The sequence below is a fragment of the Schistocerca piceifrons genome, chromosome 2 (assembly GCF_021461385.2).
Source record: "Schistocerca piceifrons isolate TAMUIC-IGC-003096 chromosome 2, iqSchPice1.1, whole genome shotgun sequence".
Taxonomy (NCBI): Eukaryota; Metazoa; Arthropoda; class Insecta; order Orthoptera; family Acrididae; genus Schistocerca; species Schistocerca piceifrons.
The window spans coordinates 892764988-892790577 of NC_060139.1; the positions used below are offsets into that span (position 1 = coordinate 892764988).

The 25590-nt window shown below is 43.2% G+C and overlaps 1 protein-coding gene across 1 annotated transcript in view; it reads right to left on the reverse strand.

Moving 5' to 3' along the window:
* The window catches only part of LOC124775971 (Down syndrome cell adhesion molecule-like), a 150114-nt gene that overhangs the window by 84679 nt on the left and 39845 nt on the right, over nt 1–25590 (reverse strand). The window contains exon 6 of the mRNA XM_047250812.1: nt 18088–18498. Coding sequence (XP_047106768.1) covers nt 18088–18498 — 411 coding nt within the window. The remainder of the gene's footprint in view (nt 1–18087; nt 18499–25590) is intronic.

A 25590-nucleotide genomic window follows, 5' to 3' on the forward strand; every position in this document is an offset into this window, starting at 1 on the left:
CGTTAGTATTTTGCAGACGTGGCTTATTAAACTGATAGTTCCGTAATTTTCAAATCTGTCAACATCTGCTTTCTTTGGGGTTGAAATTATTACATTCTTCTTGAAGTCTGAAGGTATTTCGCCTTTCACAAACATCTTGCTCACTGGATGGTAGAGTTTTGTCAGGACTGACTCTCCAAAGGCTGTCAGTAGCTCTAATGGAATGTTGTCTACTCTCGGGGCCTTCTTTCGACTTAGGTCTTTCAGCGATCTGTCAAACTCTTCACATAGTATCATATCTCCCATTTCATCTTCACCCACATCCTCTTCATTTCCATAATATTGTCCTCAGGTAAATCGCCCTTGTATAGACACTCTATATATTTAGAACTGGGTTTCCGTCTGAGCTCTTGATATTCATACAAGTGGTTCTCTTTTCTCCAAAGGTCTCTTTAGTTTTCCTGTAGGCAGTACCTTTCCTACCCCTAGAGAGATAAGCCTCAACATCCTTACATTTGTCCTCTAGCCATCCCTGCTTAGCCATTTTGCACTTCCTGTCGATCTCATTGTTGAGACGTTTGTATTAATTTTTGCCTGCATCATTTACTGCATTTATATACTTTCTCCTTTCATCAATTAAATTCAATATTTCTTCTGTTACCCAAGGATTTCTACTAGCCCTCGTCTTTTTACCTGCTTGATCCTCTTCTGCCTTCAATACTTCATCCCTCAAAGCTACCCATTCTTCTTCTACTGTAATTCTTAACCCCATTCCTGTCGATTGTTCTCTTATGCTCTTCCTGAAACTCTGTACAACCTCTGGTTTAGTCACTTTATCCAGGTCCCATCTCCTTAAATTCCCACCTTTTTGCAGTTTCTTCAGTTTTAATCTACAGCTCATAACCAATAGATTGTGGTCAGAGTCTACATCTGCCCCTGGAAATATCTTAGAATTGAAAACCTGGTTCCTAAATCTCCGTCTTACCATTATATAATCTATATGAAACCTGTCAGTATCTCCAGGCTTCTTCCATGTATACAACCCTCTTTTATGATTCTTGAACCAAGTGTTAGCTATGATTAAGTTATGCTCTGTGCAACATTCTACCAGGCGGCTTCCTTTTTCATTTCAAACCCCCAATCCATATTCACCTACTACGTTTCCTTCTCTCCTTTTTCCTACTATCGAATTCCAGTCACCCATGACTATTAAATTTTCGTCTCCCTTCACTATTTGAATAATTTCTTTTATTTCATCATACATTTATTCAATTTCTTCATCATGTGCAGAGATAGATGGCATATAAACATGTACTACTGTAGTAGGCGTGGGTTTCGTGCCTATCTTGGCCACAATAATGCGTTCACTCCTATTCTTTTATTCATTATTAAACGTACTCCTGCATTACCCCGATTTGATTTTGTATTTATAACCCTGTATTCATCTGACCAATGGTCTTGTTCTTCCTGCCACCGAACTTCACAAATTCCCACTATATCTAACTTTAACCTATACATTTCCCTTTTTAAAGTCTCTAATCTACCTGCCCGATTAAGGGACCTGACTTTCCACGCTCCGATCCGTAGAACGCCAGTTTTCTTTCACCTAATAACGACGTCCTCTTGAGTAGTCCCCGCCCGGAGATCCGAGTGGGGGACTATTTTACCTCCGGAATATTTTACCCAAGAAGACGCCATCATCATTTAACCATACAGTAAAGCTGCATGTCCTCAGGAAAAATTACGACTGTAGTTTCCCATTGCACTCAGCCGTTCGCAGTATCAGCACAGCAAGACCGTTTTGGTTAGTGTTACAAGGCCAGATCAGTCAGACTGTTGCCCCTGAAACTACTGAAAAGGCTGCTGCCCTCTTCGGGAACTACACGTTTGTCTGGCCTCTCAACAGATACCCCTCAGTTGTGGTTGATCCCATGGTACGGCTATCTTTATCGCTGAGGCACGCAAGCCTCCCCACCAACGGCAAGGTCCATGGTTCATTGGAGACGATTGGGGGGGGGGGGGGGGGGTTGGGGGCGGCGAACACACTAATAGAAAGAGAAAAAAAACTAAATTCTCAGTGTCACTTTCTTGGGTATTATTTATTGTTGAGAGGCAAGTGGATCGTTGTTATTCGGAATTTCCCTGGAGTACTTTAGTAAGTGTCAGTGTCAGGTATTACTCAGTCTGTGGCGGGCGGCGTCTCGGATGAAAGCAGGTTTCAGAAATGGGATGTTGTTTGCTTCCAGCGCCTTAGTCAGACGGTGCCTGATTCTCACTCACTGTCGTCCCTGACGAGTATAGTGTGGGCGGAGGTCTTTACTGTGTTTCTAGCACAGTCGGAGAGTCTCTATTCTCTGTAGCAGCAAAGAGACACGGTGGCTAAGTAGCTTTATCTCTTACACTCATCTCCAGCTCTGGCATTGTCCCAAACTCCGATTCTTTGTTTTGCCAATCGAATTATTTCTTTTTAACCTACGTTCCTAATGAGTAACGCTTTTCTTTTCTAAAGTAAAATAACACACTGGCCAAAAACTGCTGCGTCTAGAATAAAGCTATAATAATCGTAGTTAACCGATATCTCCAAGAACCGGCAAGTCCCGTGTCCTTTGCATCGCAAAACGTCTGAGGTCCACTCGGTCACAGACGAGTTGCCTGTGCATAATTATGGTTGCAGACCTGCTGGTCAGGCAAAGTTACAACGCCTCGCTTCTAAAGTCGCACGTATTAGCATCGTCTGGGAAGTTGCTTTGCTTCTTTATAGCCTCATGTCACACATCACCTGACTCTGAAGTAATTAAAATTTCACAAGAAGCCCACTATTTTTCTAAGGCATAATGCTTAGTCCTTGTTTCACGGTTTCAGTTCCAGTGTTTCCAGCACACTATATCTAGGTACTGTTCTTCATCTTCAGGCTCTCGCAGTCTACAACACAGGGGTTTATTGGTGTCCACCTGAGTGACGTTACTGTTGCGTTTTGGCACAACAGTTCAATTTTCCTCGATAGATGCTCCAAAGTACTCAGTGACTTATCTTTGGATGTCTGACTACGCAACGGTTCAGAGCAAATGTCGTTACTCAGTATCTGTCGTAATCTATGAATAATGCCATCGTTTAAGATAACTGTGTTTGTCATTCCTGTTACAGCTAATTTACAACATATTATAAAAAACTTCACTTAATTTGAGTGAAAATCTAACTAATAATATAGGGAAATGGAAAGTTACAGCTTACAGTTTCACAAGGACACACGAACAATCTTTATTAAAATACCCACCGAATGTTTGTTACATGGAGTGAGACTACACACAAGTGAGCACAGTGTACTGACAGATGTGTGGTTTCACAGAGAATGAGTCAATACAGAGATGTAACTTCTAATTGGCATATTGCTGCCCCTAAGACATTATAACATCGAATGTGGCGTGTCTTGCATGTGAACACAGAGAATGTCGTTGTTCGTATGTGGAGCGGTGGTACAACTTTTTAACGGAGTGGGGCTCGATGTTAATCCCTCACAAAGAAATGATGCTAAAATACAATTACATTAGATTAAGTAGTATTCATAGAGGCTAAAAATATTTATGATAAAGATGAAGAAGGGCACAATAATGAATTTAGAGCACGTCGGCAGAAAATTTATTCTGTTACGCTCTGCTGCTTATACGAGGGCAGTTCAACAGGGGTTGTTTTATTCAGCATTGAAATACACCAGGTTATTCCCCAATCTTTTAGCTACACAACACTATTTTTCAACGTAATCTCCATTCAATGCTACGGCCTTACGCCACCTTGAAATGAGGGCCTGTATGCCTGCACGGTACCATTCCACTGGTCGATGTCGGAGCCAACGTCGTACTGCATCAATAACTTCTTCATCATCCGCGTAGTGCCTCCCACGGATTGCGTCCTTCATTGGGCCAAACATATGGAAATCCGATGGTGCGAGATCGGGGCTGTAGGGTGCATGAGGAAGAACAGTCCACTGAAGTTTTGTGAGCTCCTCTCGGGTGCGAAGACTTGTGTGAGGTCTTGCGTTGTCATGAAGAAGGAGAAGTTCGTTGAGATTTTTGCGCCTACGAACACGCAGAAGTCGTTTCTTCAATTTCTGAAGAGTGGCACAACTTCAGAGTTGATCGTTTGACCATGGGGAAGGACATCGAACAGAATAACCCCTTCAGCGTCCCAGAAGACTGTAACCATGACTTTACCGGCTGGGGGTATGGCTTTAAACTTTTTCTTGGTAGGGGAGTGGGTGTGGCGCCACTCCATTGATTGCCGTTTTGTTTCAGGTTCGAAGTGATGAACCCATGTTTCATCGCCTGTAACAATCTTTGACAATAAATTGTCACCCTCAGCCACATGACGAGCAAGCAATTCCGCACAGATGGTTCTCCGTTGCTCTTTATGGTGTTCGGTTAGACAACGAGGGACCCAGCGGGAACAAACCTTTGAATATCCCAACTGGTGAACAATTGTGACAGCACTACCAACAGAGATGTCAAGTTGGGCACTGAGTTGTTTGATCGTGATCCGTCGATCATCTCGAACGAGTGTTTTCGCACGCTCCGCCATTGCAGGAGTCACAGCTGTGCACGGCCGGCCCGCACGCGGGAGATCAGACAGTCTTGCTTGACCTTGCGGCGATGATGACACACGCTTTGCCCAACGACTCGGCGTGCTTTTGTCCACTGCCAGATCACCGTAGACATTCTGCAAGCGCCTATGAATATCTGAGATGCCCTGATTTTCCGCCAAATGAAACTCGATCACTGCCCGTTGTTTGCAACGCACATCTGTTACAGACGCCATTTTAACAGCTCCGTACAGCGCTGCCACCGGTCGGAAGTCAATGAAACTATACGAGACGAAGCGGGAATGTTTGAAAATATTCCACAAGAAATTTCCGGTTTTTCAACCAAAATTGGCCGAGAAAAAAAATGTGTTGCATTACTTATTAAACTGCCCTAGTACATTGCCTGGTTACATACCTGACGGGAGGCCCTAGCCACACGACATTTCATTTCATACATACAAAAAACTAGAAGTGGGGACGGGGCTGAGGTTAGACCGCCCCTGCCGTGCCTTTTCAGGACAGTGCCCACAGCATTACGCCATCGATGCCTCAACAAAAATTACAAGGCTTCGTCCTACCACTGGGTCTTTCCCTTCCCTTCTAAACTGTACAGCCCACATCCACTGTAGTGTGAGACTAGCACAACCACCAATGCGTATATGTCAGTATTACGAGGAGTTTTTGATGATAGGAACAGTACTCGTAATACTCTCATAGGCGTATTCGCACTGTGTTCTCTGGCATTGTCCTGTATTAAATATCCGTAAGTCTGTTAGTTTTTTAAAAAGGGTTCCCAGTACATTGTTGTCATACCTGTCGGAAGGTAACATCAGGAGAGAAAGATTAGCCTAATAATTCTTGTTGCATGAATTGTACACTGTGCTGCAGTTCTGTCATCATGCGGTGACCCCTGAGCTAACTTAACGAGCCTCCAATTTCTCTCGTTTTGAGAGTTCTTACACACCGATAAATGCTGTCACGCTTCATCAGGTTCGTTTAACCTCTCCTACATGTAATACTGCAATAGCCAGTGGCAGTACTTACATTGACCCGACTGCATCTGAATTACTTAGGGGAGCGAGGGGCTTGTTGTAACAGGGGTAAGTAGTAACAAGCTCTTTTCACTAGGATCTTAAACTTTATTAGCGTATTTCTTTGACTCGATTTGACCTATAAACCGCGCCGCATCATGTTGGCATAGCCAGTGTCCCGCCGGCCGGCGCAATGAGCGGAAGTGCACACGCGCTTCAGGTTTGCCAGGTAAAATAAAATTGTACTGTCGTAACATTTTGGCTTGCGTTATTATTATCGACTAATTGCAAACTTTCTATATCTTATTTACATTCAAATTTATCTATCTCTGATAATATGTAACAGCTTTTCAGATTGCTAAACTGTTTAAATAGTTATCTTGATAAATTTTAAAAATCATACCATGAGGTTAGTTGTAACAAAATCACGGGGCTTGTTGTAACGTGTTACAACATGCCCCAAGTTATGATGTAGATACCTACTTTTTTTCCTTTCTTCTAGAATGAGGGTGTATAAAAGAAAGTCAGAGCGAGGAACACAACGCCAAGAAGTGTACTAGTAATCGGTAGCTGAAGTTGTAGAAAAAAATGCAGTATTCGGAAAGCTAGTTAGACTTTCGGATTATGTCACGTCTCTCTTTATAGATACATAGAGGAAAAGAAGAATATTGAATGTTTAATAGTTGGTTATGTTAAGCCTAGACAAGTATTTACTGCAGAAAAAGAGGGTAAAATGGCTTCCTACCTACTCAAGTGCGCCGAAATATATTATGGACTACTTCCTACGGAAGTAAGGAAACTAGCTTACCAATGCGGTGTGCAGCTTAATGCTAAAAACATTCCTCCGTCTTGGCATCAAAATAACGTGGCTGGTACTGACTGGTTCCAAAATTTTATGTTCAGAAATCCACAGTTATCATTAAGAACACCAGAAGCAATGTCTTTAAGTCGAGCGACATCGTTCAGTAAGACTAACGGTAATTCATTCTTCGCAATATATCAACGAATTCTCCAAAAATATCAGTTTAATGCTTCTCGAATATGGAACGTTGATGAAACAGGGGTCACAAAGGTTCAAAAATCTAAGAAAATAGTAGCTGCTCGTGGCCAAAAGAAAATTAGAGCTATCACATCGGCTGAGAGGGGAACTCTTATAACAATTGCTCGTGCCTCTAACGCTGCGGGTAATTTTATCCCACCGATGTTCGTATTCCCAGGCTCAAATATTCTGAAATGTTTATTCGTGGTGGACCTCCAGATTGCATTAGAGCTGGTACTTCCTCTGGATGTATGACAGAAAAAGAATTTATAACGTTTATGGATCATTTTATCAAACACGCCAAACCCACCAGGGAAGAGCCAGTTCTGTTGCTACTTGATAACCATAGCTCACATGTGAATATTGAAGTTGTTGAAAAAGCCAAACAAAATAATGTCATCATGTTATCGTTTCCCCCACACTGCTCCCATAATTAGCAACCTTTAGACGTAGGAGTGTACGGCCCGTTTAAAAATTATATAAATATGGCAGAGACAGCATGGATACACAACAATCCGGGGAAAACGATGACAATATATGACATCCCAGGTATTGTGAAAGTGTCGTTACCGATTGCCTTAAACCCAGCTAATATTATGAGTGGATTTAAAGCTTCTGGTGTGTGGCCTTTGAATGCTGATAGTTTCCAAGACGCCGACTTTGCGCCCTCTTATGTTACTGATCATCCAGATCCTACAAAAGAGCCAGATGTCGTAAATGTCACAGAACATTTATCATTGAATCTTGGAAATCCAGAACTATTAGATTCTGCCCCTGAATTAGATATTAGCACCACGGAAATTATAAGCCAAATCGAAACTTCGAACGAACCAACTCCGAGTTGCACAAGTCTACAAAACCCTTTTTCGCTATCGAAGATTAGACCTCTACCAAAGGCGCCACCAAGAAAAACTAATACAAATAGCAGACGGAAAAGAAAATCTACAGTATTGACGGACACTCCTGAAATAGAAGTTTTACAAAAGGAATATGAGGAAAAGATGAAGAAAAAGCAGAAAAAAGATGACAAAATTAAAGGAAAAGGTAAGGGAAAGGCAACGGTAAATCAACAAAACATAAAACTGGAATGGACAGAGCCAAAAAGAAAGATTTTATGTTCAGATTCAGAATCTGAATCAGGAGAGTGGTATTGTCTGGTGTGTGGTGACGCTTACACAGATTCAAATAAAGAAGATTTGGTCGAGTGTTGCATTTTTAAGATGTGGGCACATGTAGGATGTGTTACAGGAGATATTATATCTTTTATTGGTATTCATTGTAGCTCAGATCAAGGCTGAATTTAATTATAATGAAACCCACCAAATGTTGATTCGTATATAAGTGCAATACGTTGTTAGATAGATATTAAAAACAGATAATTACGAAGCATACCTTAGATATAAATAATTTAATTACTTACTGTGATTGAAAAGTGCCATGATGATTATAAGTAGTGTTTAACTAAATAAAACTGTTAATTACTTAATTTTTAGATGTTGATTAATCAAGTGTATTTACGTTGATTTTTGATAAGAATTACATAAAACCTACTTCAGAAAGATGTCAATTTTGTTAACAATAAACAAAGAATAAATGATTAGCGGTATTATTGTTGTTTTTTTGTCGTTACTACTTGCCCCGGTAAACGTTACAACTTGCCCCAAGCACGAGGTAAGTTGTAACACCGCACTTCTTCTAGCAAATAATTGATTGTAAAATTGATTTGGTAGAGGAAGAGTTATACCATCCATCCATCTTTATTTAGTAGCAATTTCATCAATGAATCTTAAGATATATTAGTTTTCATGAAAACTGTTTCAACAAGCCTCTCGCTCCCCTACTCGAAGTACTTTGGTTTGCTGGAGAGTAAAGCCTCAAAACTTTTATGTGAAAACTCTTAAAGCCTCTTCAAAAAAGAAAACTTTTAACACTCTAAATCCTTATTCTTTATGGTTACATATATATATCCCAACAAAGTCACTCTAGCGACGGACTTATTTTCCGAGGCGAGAGACCAGTTTGTTGATACCATCACTGTAGAACTTTTGACTTTGGTTATCGAGCACTTCAGCGCTTTCAAAGTGAAGTCCTCTAATGTGGCCTTTAAGTTCTGGAAAAAAGATGAAACTCGGATAGGGCTAGGTCGATACTGTATGGAGGATGATCGACGACAGTGAACCCAGGTCTTGGGCTGGTTGCAGATGTTGAAGCGCTCGCACGTGTTCTGGTACTGTAATACTGAAGGAGACCTCGTGTGTGGTCTCTCATTGTCTTGCAGAAGGGGTGGGTGCTCCATGCGAGAATGAACCTGAGAATTCGTACATTCACTTTTCTGAGTGTCTCTCACGCTATGTTACACAGACACCTTACTCTTCTCTCGGAGCCGTCTAAGGGCAGAGGCTTGCAACTTTCGTCAGAGAAGGGAGAAAGTCTACCGAGTGATATGCTTGAGATGCAATACTTGAACCGATATTAAGTACAGAGTAATAAGTTCGTAGGCATTACATCTCGTATTACTCATAAGTGAAAAGAGATTGCCGAGAAATGGTGTCCGCAGCTTAGCAGTTTCAAGAATTAATCGATCATTCTCCAGCTGAGTGTCCGAAGTTTTGAAATATACTGTCGGAATAAAACGTAAGGCAACGTTCCGGATTTGAGTCCTGGACCGGCAAAAGTTTCAACGTCATCGATTTTCTAAACAGCAGACACTCGAAATGTGTAAACCGGCTAGTTTCCATAGCTCTCCTGCAGATTGTCTAGGTAACACGTAAGTAGCTCTTTAATTGACGAGAACACGTTATTTCATGTTTTATACCCGTTTACCTATCAGGTTCAGTAGGGCCATAGAACAAAAGCTACTTGGTCATGGAACTAGCCAGTATGTAACTTACAGAATATTACTTAGAAAAATTACAGTGAAATTAATTAAAGAAGTAATAAAAAACGAAAAAACTACGAGAGACTATACAAATAGATAAGACATCACGAGGCTGCGTTGACCCGGCTCCAGTCCTCCCACCGAGGAAACATTCGTTGGTTGCAACGGGAACAGAATATCGGTCTTCCAAAGGGTAGTCAGAAGCACTGACCATTCAGTCACTGAGGCAGACTTTAATGTATTACTGCATGCTCTAGCGTTTAATACTTTTAAATACGCCGTATGGTGACATTTTACCTAGCCGAATGTGGCAGCGTGAGGTTTCCAGCTTCCGAAACTTCCACACGGGTTAGATTAGGAGTTTCCAGCCTTTGTGGTCGCTGTCTGGCTGTGTGGCACACACGTAGAGAGTTCGTTGCGAAATTTTGTTTTGTTATGAAGGTTTTTGTTGGGGTCATCAGTCCTGTAACTGGCTTCAAGATGCCCGCGATGAGTTCCACTTCACTGTCAGCCTCTTCATATCAAAGTGGTAGTATCAAAAAATGTCCTCAGTTACTTGTTGGATCTATTCCAGAATCAATCTGACACTACATATATTATCGTTTACAGTTTCTTAAAGTAACATGAAGTTATTCCATGATGTCTTAACACCTCATATCCCCTTCTAGTAACATGAAGTTATTCCATGATGTCTTAACACCTCATATCCCCTTCTTCTCGTCTCTTCTCCTTGGCGGTCTTTACATATTCCCGTCCTCTACGATTCTGTAGAGAACTTCATTTCTTATCACCCAACTCAGTTTTCTACATTCCTCTACCTCACCACATCTCAAACGCTTCAGTTCCCCTCTTTTCCCTTTTACCCAAGGTCCATACAATGCCGTGCTTCAGTCGCATATTCTCAGACACCTCTCCCTCAAATACACTATAATACATATTTTAGCTGGCAATGTCCTCTTTGCCTGTGCTACTCTGCTTTTTATGTCTTCTTTGCTTCGTACGCCAGGTGTTCTTTTGCTTCAGAGGTATCAGAATTCCATCACTTCATCTAAATAGTTGTCTCTAATTTTGCTGTAAAGATATTCGCTTACCTCATTTCTGCTACGCATCATTACATTTCCCTTTCTTCGGTTTAGCTTCAATCGATATTCCGCACTCATTAGACTGTTCAGTCCCTGGAATAGGTTCTGTAATTATTCACCTTTGAGAATTTAATACCAATGAATTTTACATTTTGACATGGGTTGTAATAACTTCGAGCTAGTTTGCACAAGTCAGTGACTGTAATGACGGGCTACTGTCAATATTTCGAGCGATGGTGAAAATTTTGAGCACTGGTTGGTTTACTCTTCCACTCTGTTAAAACAAGAGTAAGACCATCCTGCATACTTGTCAGTTTCAGGGTAGTCTCTGACTAGTTTGATTGCCTAATTCAGTTTTGTGATGGAGAGACAGGTTATTCTTAATACGAGTAAACTGTGACGATTACGTTTAGTAGAAAATACACTTACACTTCGGTAGTTGCTTATTTGAACACACACTGACTTGTCTCAGACAGTGATGTCCGCATTGAGGTAATTTCTCGTAGTTACAGAGTAACTACTCTTAATGGAACACTATGAGTTTCGCTGTCACTGTCATTGTTACTGGGCCCGAACGAAAGTAAAACTGATGGTGTTCTGTTAAGAGTAATTACTTTATAACAATGACAACTGATCTGAAGACGGAGAGTCACTGCCCGAAACCAATCAACCAGAAATGATAAAAATAGCGATTGACAAACAGGAAACAGTTGTATTTTCTACAAATAAAGGTCGTAGATAACTACCTACCGATAAGTGCGTCCAGTTCCCTCGCGGCCTTGAAACTGCCCCTGCAACCGTTAGTCTTTCCTCTGGAAGCCACGTGTTGATGTTGCCGACTACCCTATTAGCTAAACTATTTTTATTACGTTCCATGTTTTCTGCAGTAACACTTATATCTTGATTGATGCACAGGGTGTTTTAGGAGGAATAGTAAATATTTTATGAAACAGAGGTATAGACTAATTAAAATAAAACATTCTACATTACATGTGTCCAGTTTTTGTTGATTACATAGACACAGGTGGCTACACAGTTAAGTTTGCTTTTCATGTGTTGGTACTCCAGTTTCTATGAGTTAACTTATAGATTGCCATTTTTATTTCGAAGTATGAAGTTGATATTGAGGAAATCTAATCAAAATTTAAAAAATAAATTAGATCGTTAAAAATGGTCATATTATGTACCTCTTCTAGCCTCTGACTGGTTAGTTTTTGAGAACAGAGACTGCGTAACGGCCTGACATAAACGTATAGCCTTAATATGAAGTAAACAAGCACTGAGAAAGAGTGCATGGTGCGAGAATGTTTTTATTCAATTCCAGTCATGTGCGATTATTCTCAAAGTGCTTGTAATTACGAATAATATGCAGGCTAGCAAGACTGTTACTGTGGTCAATAAAGTATTATGGCATCCAAAAAAACTGTTTAAACACACATTCTCAATAGCCGAGCAGCCCATGAAACTTCTTTCGATCCTTGTTATAGTCAAATGCTATCGACGAACCAAAGGCCGTATGAGATATATTCTTTGTAAGGGGCTCAACTAAAGAAGAACAAGGTGAGTGGGTATAACACTGACAACGTGTGCTTGTGGGATACATGTCCGTATGTAATGCCCACGTGAAATGTTTGGCTGTTAGAACCATTGCACATCATCACGGTTTCGGTAGTAATAATGAGTTATTATAAATTCGTGAGAATCATCTTTTAATTTAATCATTTGGCTTTGTTCAACATGTTCTGCGAACAGTAAGCAAAATCCTACTTCTGCGAAAGTGAAATTTAACTAAATTTGAATTAATCATGATTCATGCACTCATCAGAGATTCAATTCCTAGTTTAACATACACTGCAGATTTACTAACGCTATCATTTCTTTAGCTTCTAGCAGTGAATCTGAAGGTGAGAGAATTGACATAATATTTATTGTTGTCAGGGGACGAATGCGACATTAAACTCTGGATTTAAATATACTCTACAAATTACTGCAAAAGAAAATTGGATTTTTAACGCACTGAAAATAGTTATTAGAATCTGAACTTTACAATGATATACCCTACGACTAGGATTGAGAATTACATCTCTATGCTGGCAAAGTTGCTGAATGAGGTAGAGTTGCTTAATAGACCCACATTTGACTCAGTGAACTAATTTGCCATCTGACTATGATGATCACAGTGACTGCCTGCAACAAGAACCTACGAATCTGAGGAGGCGACTGACGAGGGTCAGAAGCTGAAAAATATCTGAAATGTGAGCTACAATAGTATTGATTGTCATAATACGCTCCAGCTGCAAGTGATGCTTCGAATAATTGTCAATGTAACATGAGCAGAGTGGAGACAGTGCAGCTCCCGGTCTGAAATTTGCTACGGTCGGGCAGTACAGGACTCGGTCAATCGTCATCGGACGCCTCTGTTACTTGAGAGTAGATCTGCAAGCCTCCCAGCGTCTCCTGTAAGCGACGCGTCCGCACCTATTTCCTAAGTTTTCAAAAAGCAGGTAGCTCCTTCTTCCTGCCAACCAAACGCATCCACCAATCCTACCGAGCGAGGTGGCGCAGTGGTTAGCACACTGGACTCGCATTCGGGAGGACGACGGTTCAATCCCGCGTCCGGCCATCCTGATTTAGGTTTTCCGTGATTTTCCTAAGTCGCTCCAGGCAAATGCCGGGATGGTTCCTTTGAAAGGGCACGGCCGACTTCCTTCCCCATCCTTCCCTAATCCGATGAGACCGATGACCTTGCTGTTTGGTCTCTGCCCCCAAACAACAAAATCCACCCATACTGTCAAGCACCAGTGCTTCTTTGACAAAATAACACACCAAAAATGGCCAAACGTCAACAGGTCGATGATTTGAATATCTCCCCCTCTTCTGTAAAAAAACTTTTCAGTAAATGTTACATCCTGCTGGCGTCGCTTCCAACACATCAGCTGGTGTTCATTCAGATATCAGCTAGCCTCTCCTGTGAAAATGTAAAAAACTGCCCATGAGCATAGTCGTCATGTTTGCTGCAGCTACCGAACGTTAAGTAGGTCAGAGTTGTTTTTTCATGTTTTTAGGAAAGTCAGGAATTGCTTATCTGCTCTAGTATCTCTTTAAGCAATCTCCTAGCGCCTACCACTCACTCACCGTGTTCTGCCTTCTGGAACGGAGGCTTCTTTTCTGTATCTCGGTTGTTCCTCAGACCATGCTACAAACTGGACAATGGACCCTTCACCTGCTCACCGTTCTGCAAAACGACTTTCACCGTGCAACATGTCGAGAATGCTATTCCCGCACTTTTTTCCCTATGTTTTCATGCCCACAGATTCCATGGCTCGTTACACAGGATCCTGCTACATGTCGCCTGTTTAATATTCGGAGCAGTCTTCACCTCCAAAGGTGGCTCATAAAGCAAACTGATATACCGAGTACTGTGTTAGAATTTTTTTTTTGAGTCATCCGTCTTCTAACTGGTTTGATGAGGCCCGCCACGAATTCCTCTCCTGTGCCAACCTCTTCATCTCAAAGTAGCGCTTGCAACCTGCGTCGTTAATTATTTGCTGGTTGTATTCCTTTACAATTTTTGCACTCTACAACTCCTTCTAGTAACATGGAAGTCATTCCCTCATGTCTTAACAGATGTCCTATCATCCTGTCCCTTCTCCTTGTCACATTTTTTTCCACATATTCCTTTCCTCTCCGATTTTGCGCAGAACCTCCTCATTCCTTACCTTAGCAGTCCGCCTACTTTTCAACGTTTCTCTGTAACACCACTTCTCATTACTTTCATCTTTCTTCGATTTACTCTCAATCCATATTATTAGACAGTTCACCCCATTCAACAGATCCTGCAATTCTTCTTCACTTTCACTGCGGATAGCAATGTGATCAGCCAATATTATCACCGATATCCATTCACTTTGAATTTTAATTCCACTTTTGAACCTGTCTTCCTCATAGTTTACCTTTATTTTTTTCAAAATTCGAACATCTTGCATCATTTGACATTGTGGAACGATTTTGTCAGGTCGACAAATCCTATTAACGTGTCTTGACTTTTCTTTGATCTAGCTTCCATTATCAAGCACAACTTCAGAATTGCCTCTCTGATGCATTTGCCTTTCCGGAAACTAAAGTGATCGTCATCTAACATATCATCAAATTTCTTCTCCATTCTTATGTATATTATTCTTGTCAGCAACTTGGATGCATGAGCTGTGAAGCTGATTGCGCGATAATTCTCGCAATTGTCAGCTATTTCAGTGTTCGGGATTGTGTGGATGATATTTTTCTGAAAGTCAGATGGTATGTCGCCAGGCTCACACATTTTACACACCAACGTGAATAGTCTTTTTGTTGCCACTTCAGCTAATTATTTTAGAAATTCTGATGGAATTTTATCTATCCCTTCTGCCTCATTTGATCTTAAATTCTCTAGAGCTCTCTTAAATTCAGATTATAATACTGACTCCACTATCTCTCCTAAATTGACTCCTGTTTCTTCTTCTATCACATCAGACAAATCGCCCCCCTCATAGAGGCCTTCAATGTACTGTTTCCGCCTATCCGCTCTCTCCTCGGTATTTAACAGTGGAATTCCCGTTGCACTCTTAATGCTACCACCCATGCTTTTAATTCCACCGAAGGTTGTTTTGACTTTACTATATGCTGAGTCAGGCCTTACGACAATCATTTCTTTTTCGGTTTCTTCACATTTTTCAGGCTGCCGTTTTGTCTTAGCTTCCCTGCACTTCCCATTTACTTCATACCTCAACAACTTGTATTTCTGTATTCGTGAATTTCCCTGAACAATTTTTACTTTCTTCTTTCATCGACCAGCTGAATGTTTCGGAAGAAATACAGAAAGTTATGAAGAGGCAGTGAAATCAGCTCATACATGAACTGTGATAACATTACTCCTGTTGAGCTCCCCTCCAGGTAAATAAAAGTGAACAACTAAAAAGAGGCGAGCTGAAGGGGTTGCCATATTACAAATATCAATGACCATTGAGAACCATCAAAGTTGTATTGATACATATTTATTGTTTCACGGCTGATTTAGTTTATTACAACACTATCGGTTTGCTAAATCCAGGGTAATCCCTGTATTGTGACATAAGACGTCTCATCCAATAAAGACTTGTTACTTCGTAATATTGGCACATAGTGAAACTGGTCATGACATTATAAATATCTATTAATACCACCGTGATACTTCTGATCAATCACTAATGTTCCAATCAACGAGCTGTGGAGTTCAATATGATCAAAATTATTTCCTTATGTGGGTATTTGTTTGGATCACATTCCAGAAGCTGTATCGCTGTAACCAATAAAATTGTTGGACACATAAAATGAAATTTTTTATTGAATTTGTTGACACTACTTTCCCTGAAATATTGGTATTTTCTCTGAAACGCCTTGTACGAGGCGTATTCCGAAAGTAAGGTCCGATCGGTCGCGAAATGGATACCACTGTGAATATCTGATAAAGCTTTCCATACATGTGTTTGACAGTGTCTCTAGTATGTCCATTGATCGCATCACGTCTGCCTTTTCAGTTCTGAGAGCATCGCGAGCACGTAAAGATGACTAGAAAACAGTGCCTCCCGCCAAGTTTGAGTGCTAGTGAGAGATTTCGCCTTATTTGATGTATCCCACATGGCACAACTGTCATGCATTTCCTCCTTCATGACAGTCCTCGGCCGCACTCTGCAGAGGCAATGAGGTCCCCAATGCCGCATTTTCGTTGGAAAGTGTTTGATTGTCCTCCATACAGTGCGGATTTTCATCTCTGCTTACATGAATCGCTATGAACTCAGTGTTTTGGCACATCCAACGAACTGCAGTTCAGTGTAGAGAATCGGCGAAAAGTGCAGGCGGCTGTGCTCTATGACGAGCGTGTTGGAATGTTGGTACAACGCTACGAGAAATGCCTCAGACGGAGCACCGACTATGTAGAGACGTTGCTGGAAGGTGTGGCTAATTATTGCACATAAAACACTTTTGACCGCGTCCGATCGGACCTTACTTCCGGAATACGCCTCGTATATGAGGATAAGCAACTGACTAAAAACAGGTAACCTGGTGAGTATAATGTACACTACTGGAAATTAACACTGCTACACCGTGAAGTCCTACAGACGCAAAATTTAACCGACAGGAAGAAGATGCTGTGATACGCAAATGATTAGCTTTTCAGAGCATTCACACAAGGTTGGCGCCGGTGGCGACAGCTACAACGTGCTGACATGACGAAAGGTTCCAACCGATTTCTCATACACAAACAGCAGGTGATCGACGTTGCATGGTGAAACGTTGTCGTGATGCCTCGTGTAAGGAGGAGAAATGCGTACCTTCACGTTTCCGACTTTGATAAAGGTCGAATCGCGGTTTATCGTATCGCGACATTGCTGCTCGCGTTGGTCGAGATCCAATGACTGTTAGCTGAACATGGAATGGGTGGGTTCAGGAGAGTAATACGGAACGCCGTGCTGGATCCCAACGGCCTCGTATTACTAGCAGTCGAGATGACAGGCATCTTATCCGCATGGCTGTAGCGGATAGTGCAGCCACGTCTCGATCCCTGAGTCAACAGATGGGGACGTTTGCAAGACAACAACCATCTGCACGAGCAGTTCGACGACGTTTGCAGCAGCATGGACTATCAGCTCAGAGACCATGGCTGTGGTTACACTTGACGCTGCATCACAGACGGGAGCACCTGCGATGGTGTATTCAATGACCAACCTGGGTGCTCTAATGGCAAAACGTCATTTTTTCGGATGAATCCAAGTTCTGTTTACAGCATCATGATGGTCGCATCCGTGTTTGGCGACATCGCAGTGTACACACATTGGAAGCGTGTATTCGTCATCGCCATACTGGCGTATCACGAGGCGTGATGGTATGGGGTGCCATTGGCTACACGTCTCGGTCACCTCTTGGTCGCATTGACGGCACTTTGAACAGTGGACGTTACATTTCAGATGTGTTACGACCCGTGGCTCTGCCCTTCATTCGATCCCTGCCAAACCCTACATGTCAGCAGGATAATGGACGACCGCATGTTGCAGGTCCTGTACGGGCCTTTCTGGATACAGAAAATGTTCGACTGCTGCCCTGGCCAGCACATTCTCCAGATCTCTCACCAATTGAAAACGTCTGGTCAATGGAGGCCGAGCAACTGGCTCGTCACAATACGCCAGTCACTACTCTTGATGAACTGTGGTATGGTGTTGAAGCTGCATGGGCGGCTGTACCTGTAAGCGCCATCCAAGCTCTGCTTGACTTAATGCCCAGGCGTATCAGGGCCAGATGTGGTTGTTTTGGGTACTGATTCCTCAGGATGTATGCACCCAAATTGCGTGAAAATGTAATCACATGTCAGTTCTAGTATAATATATTTGTCCAATGAATACCCGTTTATCACCTGCATATCTTCTTGGTGTAGCAATTTTAATGGCCAGTAGTGTTTGAATAGTGTGATGGGAAGGTGACACCGCTGTGAGACTGACCGTCGCGCTCCCAGCGGATCTGCGTGACGGGGAAGCCTGCGACGCGGCAGGTGAAGTGCGCCGTGGCGCCGGCGGCGACGCGCCGGTCGGCCATGGGCCGGACGTGCGGCGGCCCGGCGACGTGCAGGCGGGCGCGGTGCGACGCGCTGCCCGCCGCGCTGGCCGCCACGCACTCGTACAGGCCGGCGTCGCGCGGCCGCGCGCGCTCCACGCGCACAGTGGACACCACCACGGCGCTGCTGCTGGGCTCCTCCTCCTCTGCGTCCGGAGGCTGCGCCGGCAGCGGCTCCCCGTCCAGCAGCCACGACAGGTGGGGCCGCGGCCAGCCCGCCGCCTCGCACGTGGCCCGCCACGACGCGCCCGGCCGCACAGTCGCGCCGGAGAAGGTGCGCACCAGCACCGGCGGCCACTCTGGAACAACCCGCCACTCGCTAACGTCCACGCTCGAAATTGCGGTCTCTTAGATCATCTTCGCTATCACGTCCGGAGGAGAATTGGCTCTGAGCACTATGGGACTCAACTGCTGAGGTCATTAGTCCCCTAGAACTTAGAACTAGTTAAACCTAACTAACCAAAAGACATCACACACATCCATGCCCGAGGCAGGATTCGAACCTGCGACCGTAGCGGTCTTGCGGTTCCAGACTGCAGCGCCGTTAACCGCACGGCCACTTCGGCCGTCGGAGGAGAATCTGCGGGTCCCTAGCGGATAGGATCAACGCGATTTTTTTTCGTTAGCTCGTGGCGTATTTTCCTCAAGAGTCTTAGTAGGACGCCTGTAATCACCCCAGCTCCCCCCACCCCCCGATTCCTTAGGCAATCGTACTTGCACGTATAACACGGCTCCAAACGTCTGCTTACTTTACATAGGAGGTGATATGTAACGTATTTGACGTTTGCACTTCAAACCTTTATCGATGAAGACACTAGACCCTAATAACACACCAACACAAAAATACGACGCACTGCGAAGGAACTATGCTAATGGGATGGAAATCGCTATATGTGATGTACATCTACGCACGAAAAAGTGATTACAATTTCCGAAATTTGGCAAAAACAGACATAATGTCTGATGGGATAACAGCAATCAGTGATTTTATAATGTTACTTATAATCCGTCTTGATTGAAAATTTTTTTATTCGTATGACCGGTTTCTGTTCATTCACAACCATCTTCATATCTGAAATTTCAGTTACAGGAGTAACCCGTCCAAATCCAGCAACTTTCACATGCTGCGTAACATGTGAAAGTTGCTGGATTGGACGGGTTATTCCTGTAACTGAAATACCAGATCTGAACATGGTTCTGAATGAACAGAAACCGGTCATATGAATAAAAAAAATTGCAATGAAGACGGATTATAAGTAACGTTATAATTTCGGAGATATTGGATCATTTATTCGAGAGAAAGTGCTTCACAATTTGAATAAATCAGTAACACGTTGCTCCACCTATGTCTCTTACGGAAGCAGTTATTCGGCTTTCCGTTGATTGATAGAGATGCTGGATGTCCTCCTGAGGGATATCGTGCCAAATCCTGTCGAACTGACGCGTTATTTCGACAGAATCCCGAGATGGTTGGAGGGCCCTGCCCACAACAGTCCAAAAGTTCTGGGTTGGGTTTAGATCTGGAGACTTTGCTGGCCTAGGTAGGGCTGGCAATCACAAAGAACGTAGAGTGGGTAAGAATTACCTTGCTGAGATGTAACTCTAGGACGAGTTGCCATGAAGGGCAACAAAACGGAGTGTAGAATATCGTCGACGTACCAGCTGTGCTGTAAGGGTGCAGCGGACGAGACCACCAAATGGATCTTGCTACGAAATGAAACGGCACCTGAGATCATCACTCCTCTTTGTCGCGTCCTATGTAGGGCGACACCTCGACTGGTGCCCCACCGCTGTCTGTGACGACTCCAGGCACGTCTTCGCTTGTTACCGGGGCTCAGTTAGAAGTGGGACGCATCATTCAAGTAAAAGAGATTCCAGGCCGAATGACCCTAACACCATTGTAAACGGGCTTTTTGATATAGAGAGATCAACGATAGCCGGCGTAAGGGGCACCCTATGGTCATCCCCTTTTCTGTGACTCACCTATCAATAGTCTTTGTGGTCACTGAATTATCAGCTGCTTCTCAGATGGATGGTGTGGTGAATCTAGGCATCTGAGTGCCTCTCTGATGACTGGCTGGTCGTCACATTCCGTCGCCTCTCTAGATCATAGTCCACCCATTCTTGCGAACGCCGTCGAATAGTGACATCGCTGCCATTCAAATGTCGAGCGATTCACCGATTTCTCGAACCGGCTTCTTTGGGCCCAACTATACGGTATCTCCAAAATGCCATCTGTGTATAGCCGTTCACGTGCCTGTCTATCCAGCTGAGTACACTGAATGAAATTCACAATCTGGTACCCAGCTGAGCAGTGGAACTGCGTACCAGCGTCACTCGATCATCCACAGTTTTGCATTTCCCATTGAGAAACGTATGAATATAGATTTGTGGCCAGTTTGCTTAGCTCCTTCGCGGTGCGTCGCATTTTTTCTTCTTTGATCATATATTGGTTTTGTTAGTTTTGGTTATTCACCGACAGACTACTGAAAAATCCAAAAACAAAATATTTATACAACAGATGGTGAGAAATAATTACATTTTTCTTAAAAGCTGTGTTTTTTCCTAAACTATGTGTGGCACAATAAAATAATTTTCTGGTATCTTCTCTGATGTAAGTGTATACTGTACGCAATGTGCTAGTTAATAATAACGAAATAATAAATTAAAACGTCGTGTTGTGATATTTTACTGCATGAAGAACGAGCATGTATCAAGCGAAGACTTTCTTTCTTTCTTTCATTAGTTTGTGAGGGGTCTCAGCGTCAGTAACTTTCTAAAGGGTTTGAAATTGAGTATAAAGTTTGTTGGAAGTCGCTAACTGGTTTCATTGTCAAATACTGCATGGTCTGGTTAACATGTGAGCTATTAGTTACTCTGCCTCGAGACGTACACACAGTTTCTGATGTTACCACTTGTCTTATTGTGTCAAACCCTTACAGTAAGGTAATATATCCTAATGACTAGATTATCACAGCATTTTAAATTTTTAAAGTAACTCAACAATTATATGCAATATTGAGACCAAAATCTTTGTATGCCCAGGAAGCCGTCAGATAGGTAACCTGGAACTGCTTCCGGGCTACCGTTCGGGCCGTTTAGTGGTGCAGGTGTGAAGCAGTCACGCGGACTGCTACAGTAAATCTGCATACTCGCTGCGAGGACGCCACGAGAGCATTGTGTGCGCCGACAGCTGTGAACCAGCAGTCGTTATGGGAGAACTGGGCAGAGCATACTCTTTCACAATCCTAGCAACGGCTGCCGACAGCCTGTCACGAATGCATCCCATACGTGTTCGACGGGATTTAAGTCGGGGGATCGGGCAGTCCAGTTCATTCCCCGAATACACTTTCTTGCCAAGAGCTCCAGGTATCCAGATTGAGATTTTCACTCTGCAGCGGTGATATGAAACTTCCTGGCAGATTAAAACTGTGTGCCGGACTGAGATTCGAACTCGGGACCGAGTTCGAGTCTCGGTCTGGCACACAGTTTTAATCGGCCAGGAAGTTTCAGCTCCAAGTATGCTCTTCGATAGGTCGCGCACTGACATGTATAAAAATTAAGTCAGTAAACGACGTACCTGGGGAAGGAGAAGAGTGTCATAATAACCTGTATCGTGTTCAACGATTGGGACTTCAGTACACCCCTGCAACATTATGCCTCTCAATACCAAAACACCTGGAACTCCAGAACCATTTTCGAGTATATTCCTGGGTTCATTATGTGTTTCCACGTCTCACCATACGAGGCGTGTTCATCGATTTACCATAATGCCTAGCCATACTACAACACCCAGAACACCAAAACAGTTATCTTCGACAATGTTTCCGGAGTTCATCACGTGTTTCCATGTCTCGCTGAAGGAAGGTACTGTAAGTACGCTGTTAAGGTTTTTATGTTGGTAAGGCCACGTAGTGCTCTGCATGAAAATCGCTGACTGCGCTTTGTGTAGTCTGTGGCTGGTTGGACTAATTGTTAGAACATTCACTTGTGTAGCGTTGGGTAGTTGGAGGTGAGCCACTAGCAGTTGTGGATGTGAAGAGAGAGATGCCAGAGTTTTGAGAAGTTAATATAATCGGACGATCTGGATGTGTGTCCGCCATAAAAAGGAAATTTGTAAAGATGGGTATCATGATGACTTTTGAACACTATTAAGGTAAACACATTGTTTGTCCTCTATCACAATCCTTAATTTGCTAACTGTGCCTATCGGTAGTTAGTGCCTTCAGTAGTTAGAATCTTTTATTTAGCTGGCAGTATTGGCACTCGGTGTATTGCAGTAGTTCGAGTAACGAAGACTTTTATGAGGTAAGTGATTCGCGAAAGGTATCAGTTATTGTTAGTCAGGGCCATTCTCTTGTAGGGATTATTGAAAGACAGATTGCGTTGCGCTAAAAATATTGTGTGTCAGTTTAGTGATGATCAGAATAAGTAAAGAGAAAACTGTTTGAGTACGTTGAGTTTTGCTCAGCTGTTTCAAAATCAAATAACCTAGAAGTTTACCAGCACATTCATTTATTAATTTTTCAAAGGGGACGTTTCAGTACATACAGCGCTCCTTGACGTTATCTTCTTGATGGTCCATATATTACGGTGTGGGAAGGCTAATGTTGCATGGGTGTACTGATTCCTACATCTTCGGACACAAGATACTCATTAGTCAACGTTATTGTGACATGCTACTTCTTCACCACGTTCGTCTTTTCGGGTTTGCATTCGGCCGTGATTTCATTTTTGTAGATGACAGTGCGTGACCGAATTGGACAGCGCAGGTTGTGGAGATTAGGAATGAGAGGATACTCGGTGACTGGAGTAGCCGTTGCCTCTATTTAAATTCTAGAAATCCATCTGTAATGCGTTGGGAGACATATTGCAGCTCATCCACACGCATCAACATCTATCCAGCAATTGTCAACCGCTCTGGTGGTATAGTGGTACGCCCTAATATAGAGACCCTTACCTTGCGGCCAGTATGCGAGCACGCTACAGAGTCTACATTGCCGTCGGTGGCGTTTGTAATGTCCATGCAACCATCATGAGTCGTGGTGACTTCATTGTAATTCAAAATTGTTGAGGCTTTCGTGGCCACTTGTTGACAAACTGCCTATTGGCTTCTGTCTCGGGTTCTTCGGCCGACGTTCATCTAATGATTTTTCTGACGTTTCGCCAGCACGAGTGGCTGGCATTGTCAAAGCTTCACCCTCCATTGCCGGTGGTGAACTGGAGGCGAGCTCGCGGCCGCAGACTATATGTGCCTGGCGCGCCAACGTCCGAGGGCTTCTCCGCGGTCATTTCCGGTGCGGTTCTCCTCTTGCTACCTGCGACGGTCGTTCGCTGCAGTACGGGAAGCCAGGATTCGTTTACCTTAAGGTTTTCCTCTTTCTTGTTGAAACTGTTCGCGTGTTTTTGGATTTCTACAGCTTCTCTGAACAAGCGCGTGTTCATTGTAATTACTGTCTTTTAATAAAAGAGTGATTTCTGCTCTTCTCATTGCGTACATCTTCCAGTTACCGTCTTTATGGAACTGTGGCAGCTATTTCTATCTATGGTCCAACTTTCATCACCTATGTTACTTGGTTGTGTCCACAATGAGGAAGTTATGTTCGACCTTAAGTTTTGAAAATTTGGAAAATTTCTATGGGATCAAAGTGATAAGGTCATCGGTCCCTAGATTTACACACTACTTAATCTAACTTAAGCTAACTTACGCTAAGAACAACACGCACACACCCATGCCTGAGGGAGGACTCGAACCTCCGACGGTGGGCCTCGAACCGTGGCAAGGCGTCCAAGACCGCGCGGCTGCTCAGAGCAGTTTACAGTTTTGGACACCAGCTTCACTGCGGTACCAGTTTTGATTTACTCCTGATATTATCCGTAACTGTATATCGCACTCGCCTTTTAAAGACTGCTTTGCTATACTAGTTTAGATTTCATTCTGATACACGTCTTATTCACAGTCCGCACCGTGTATCTAAGTCACCACTTCAGCCACACACTGACGTGACAGAAGTCATGGGGTACCTCCTAATATTGTGTCGGACCTCCTTTTACCCGACGTACTGCAGAAACTCTACAAGTCGTTGGAAGTCCCTTGCAGAAATTTTGAGCTATGCTACGTGCATCCTTGTCCATAACTGTTCAAGTGTTGCCGGTACAGGATATTCTGCATGAACTGACCTCTCGATTATGTCCCATAAATCTTCAGTGGGATTCATTTCAGGCGATCTGATGGCCAAAGCATTAGCTATAATTTTCCGGAATGTTCGTCAAACCTACTGCGAACAACGGTGGCCTGGTGCCATGGCGGATTTTCGCCCATAAAAGTTGCATCTTGGCTGGGAACATGAAGTCCACGAATGGCTGCAAAAGGTACAGATGGTTCAAATGGCTCTGAGCACTATGGGACTTAACTTCTGAGGTCATCAGTCCCCTAGAACTTAGAACTACTTAAACCTAACTAACCTAAGGACATCATACACATCCATGCCCGAGGCAGGATTCGAACCTGCGACCGTAGCGGTCGCGCGGTTCCAGACTGTAGCGCCTAGAACCGCTCGGTCACCACGGCCGGCAGCTGCAAAAGGCCTCCATAAAGCTGAATATAAACATTTCCTGTGAACGACAGGTGTATTTCGAGCAGAGGACCCAGTCCATTTCAAGAAAACAGAGCCCACACCGCTATGGAGTCACCACCAGCTACCGTGGTGTTTTGTTGGAAACTTGAAACCATATCTTCGTGGAATCTGCGTCTCACTCGAACTCACCCACTAGCTCTTACAAACTGAAATCCGAAACCATCTCACCAAGCCGCCGATACTAACGGCTATGGTTGTGAGCGATGTCGTGCTGTTAGCAAAGGCTCTCGCGTCGGTTGTCTGCTGCCATTGCCCATTAACGCCAAATTTCGCCGAATTGTCTGAACGGATACGTTCGTGGTACGTCCCACGTTCATTCTGCGGCTATTTCAAGCAAGTCAGTTAGTACCCGCCGTGTGGCCGTAATCACGTCGGAAACCTTTTTCTCATGATTCACTTGTTTACAAATCTCATGAATCACCTGTTTACAAATGACACTTTCACCAATGCACTGCCTTTTTATACCTCGTGTATGTTATATTACGACCTTCTGGTTATATGGATGTCGCTATCTCATGACTTTCGTCACATCAGGCTATTCTGCGACACTAGTTTTGATTTCCTTCTGATGCATATTTTACTCTTAGTCAGCACTGTGTATCAAGATCTCCACTTAATTATACAGCACAGCTAACAAAGTGTATCTTGTAAAATTAGCTTTGATTTCATTACACATTTTAAAGTTCGAACCGTTTTAGTAGTATCCGTTACAGCTGTAGAGTCTTTTTGTTATCACCCCACCACTCGCATCGT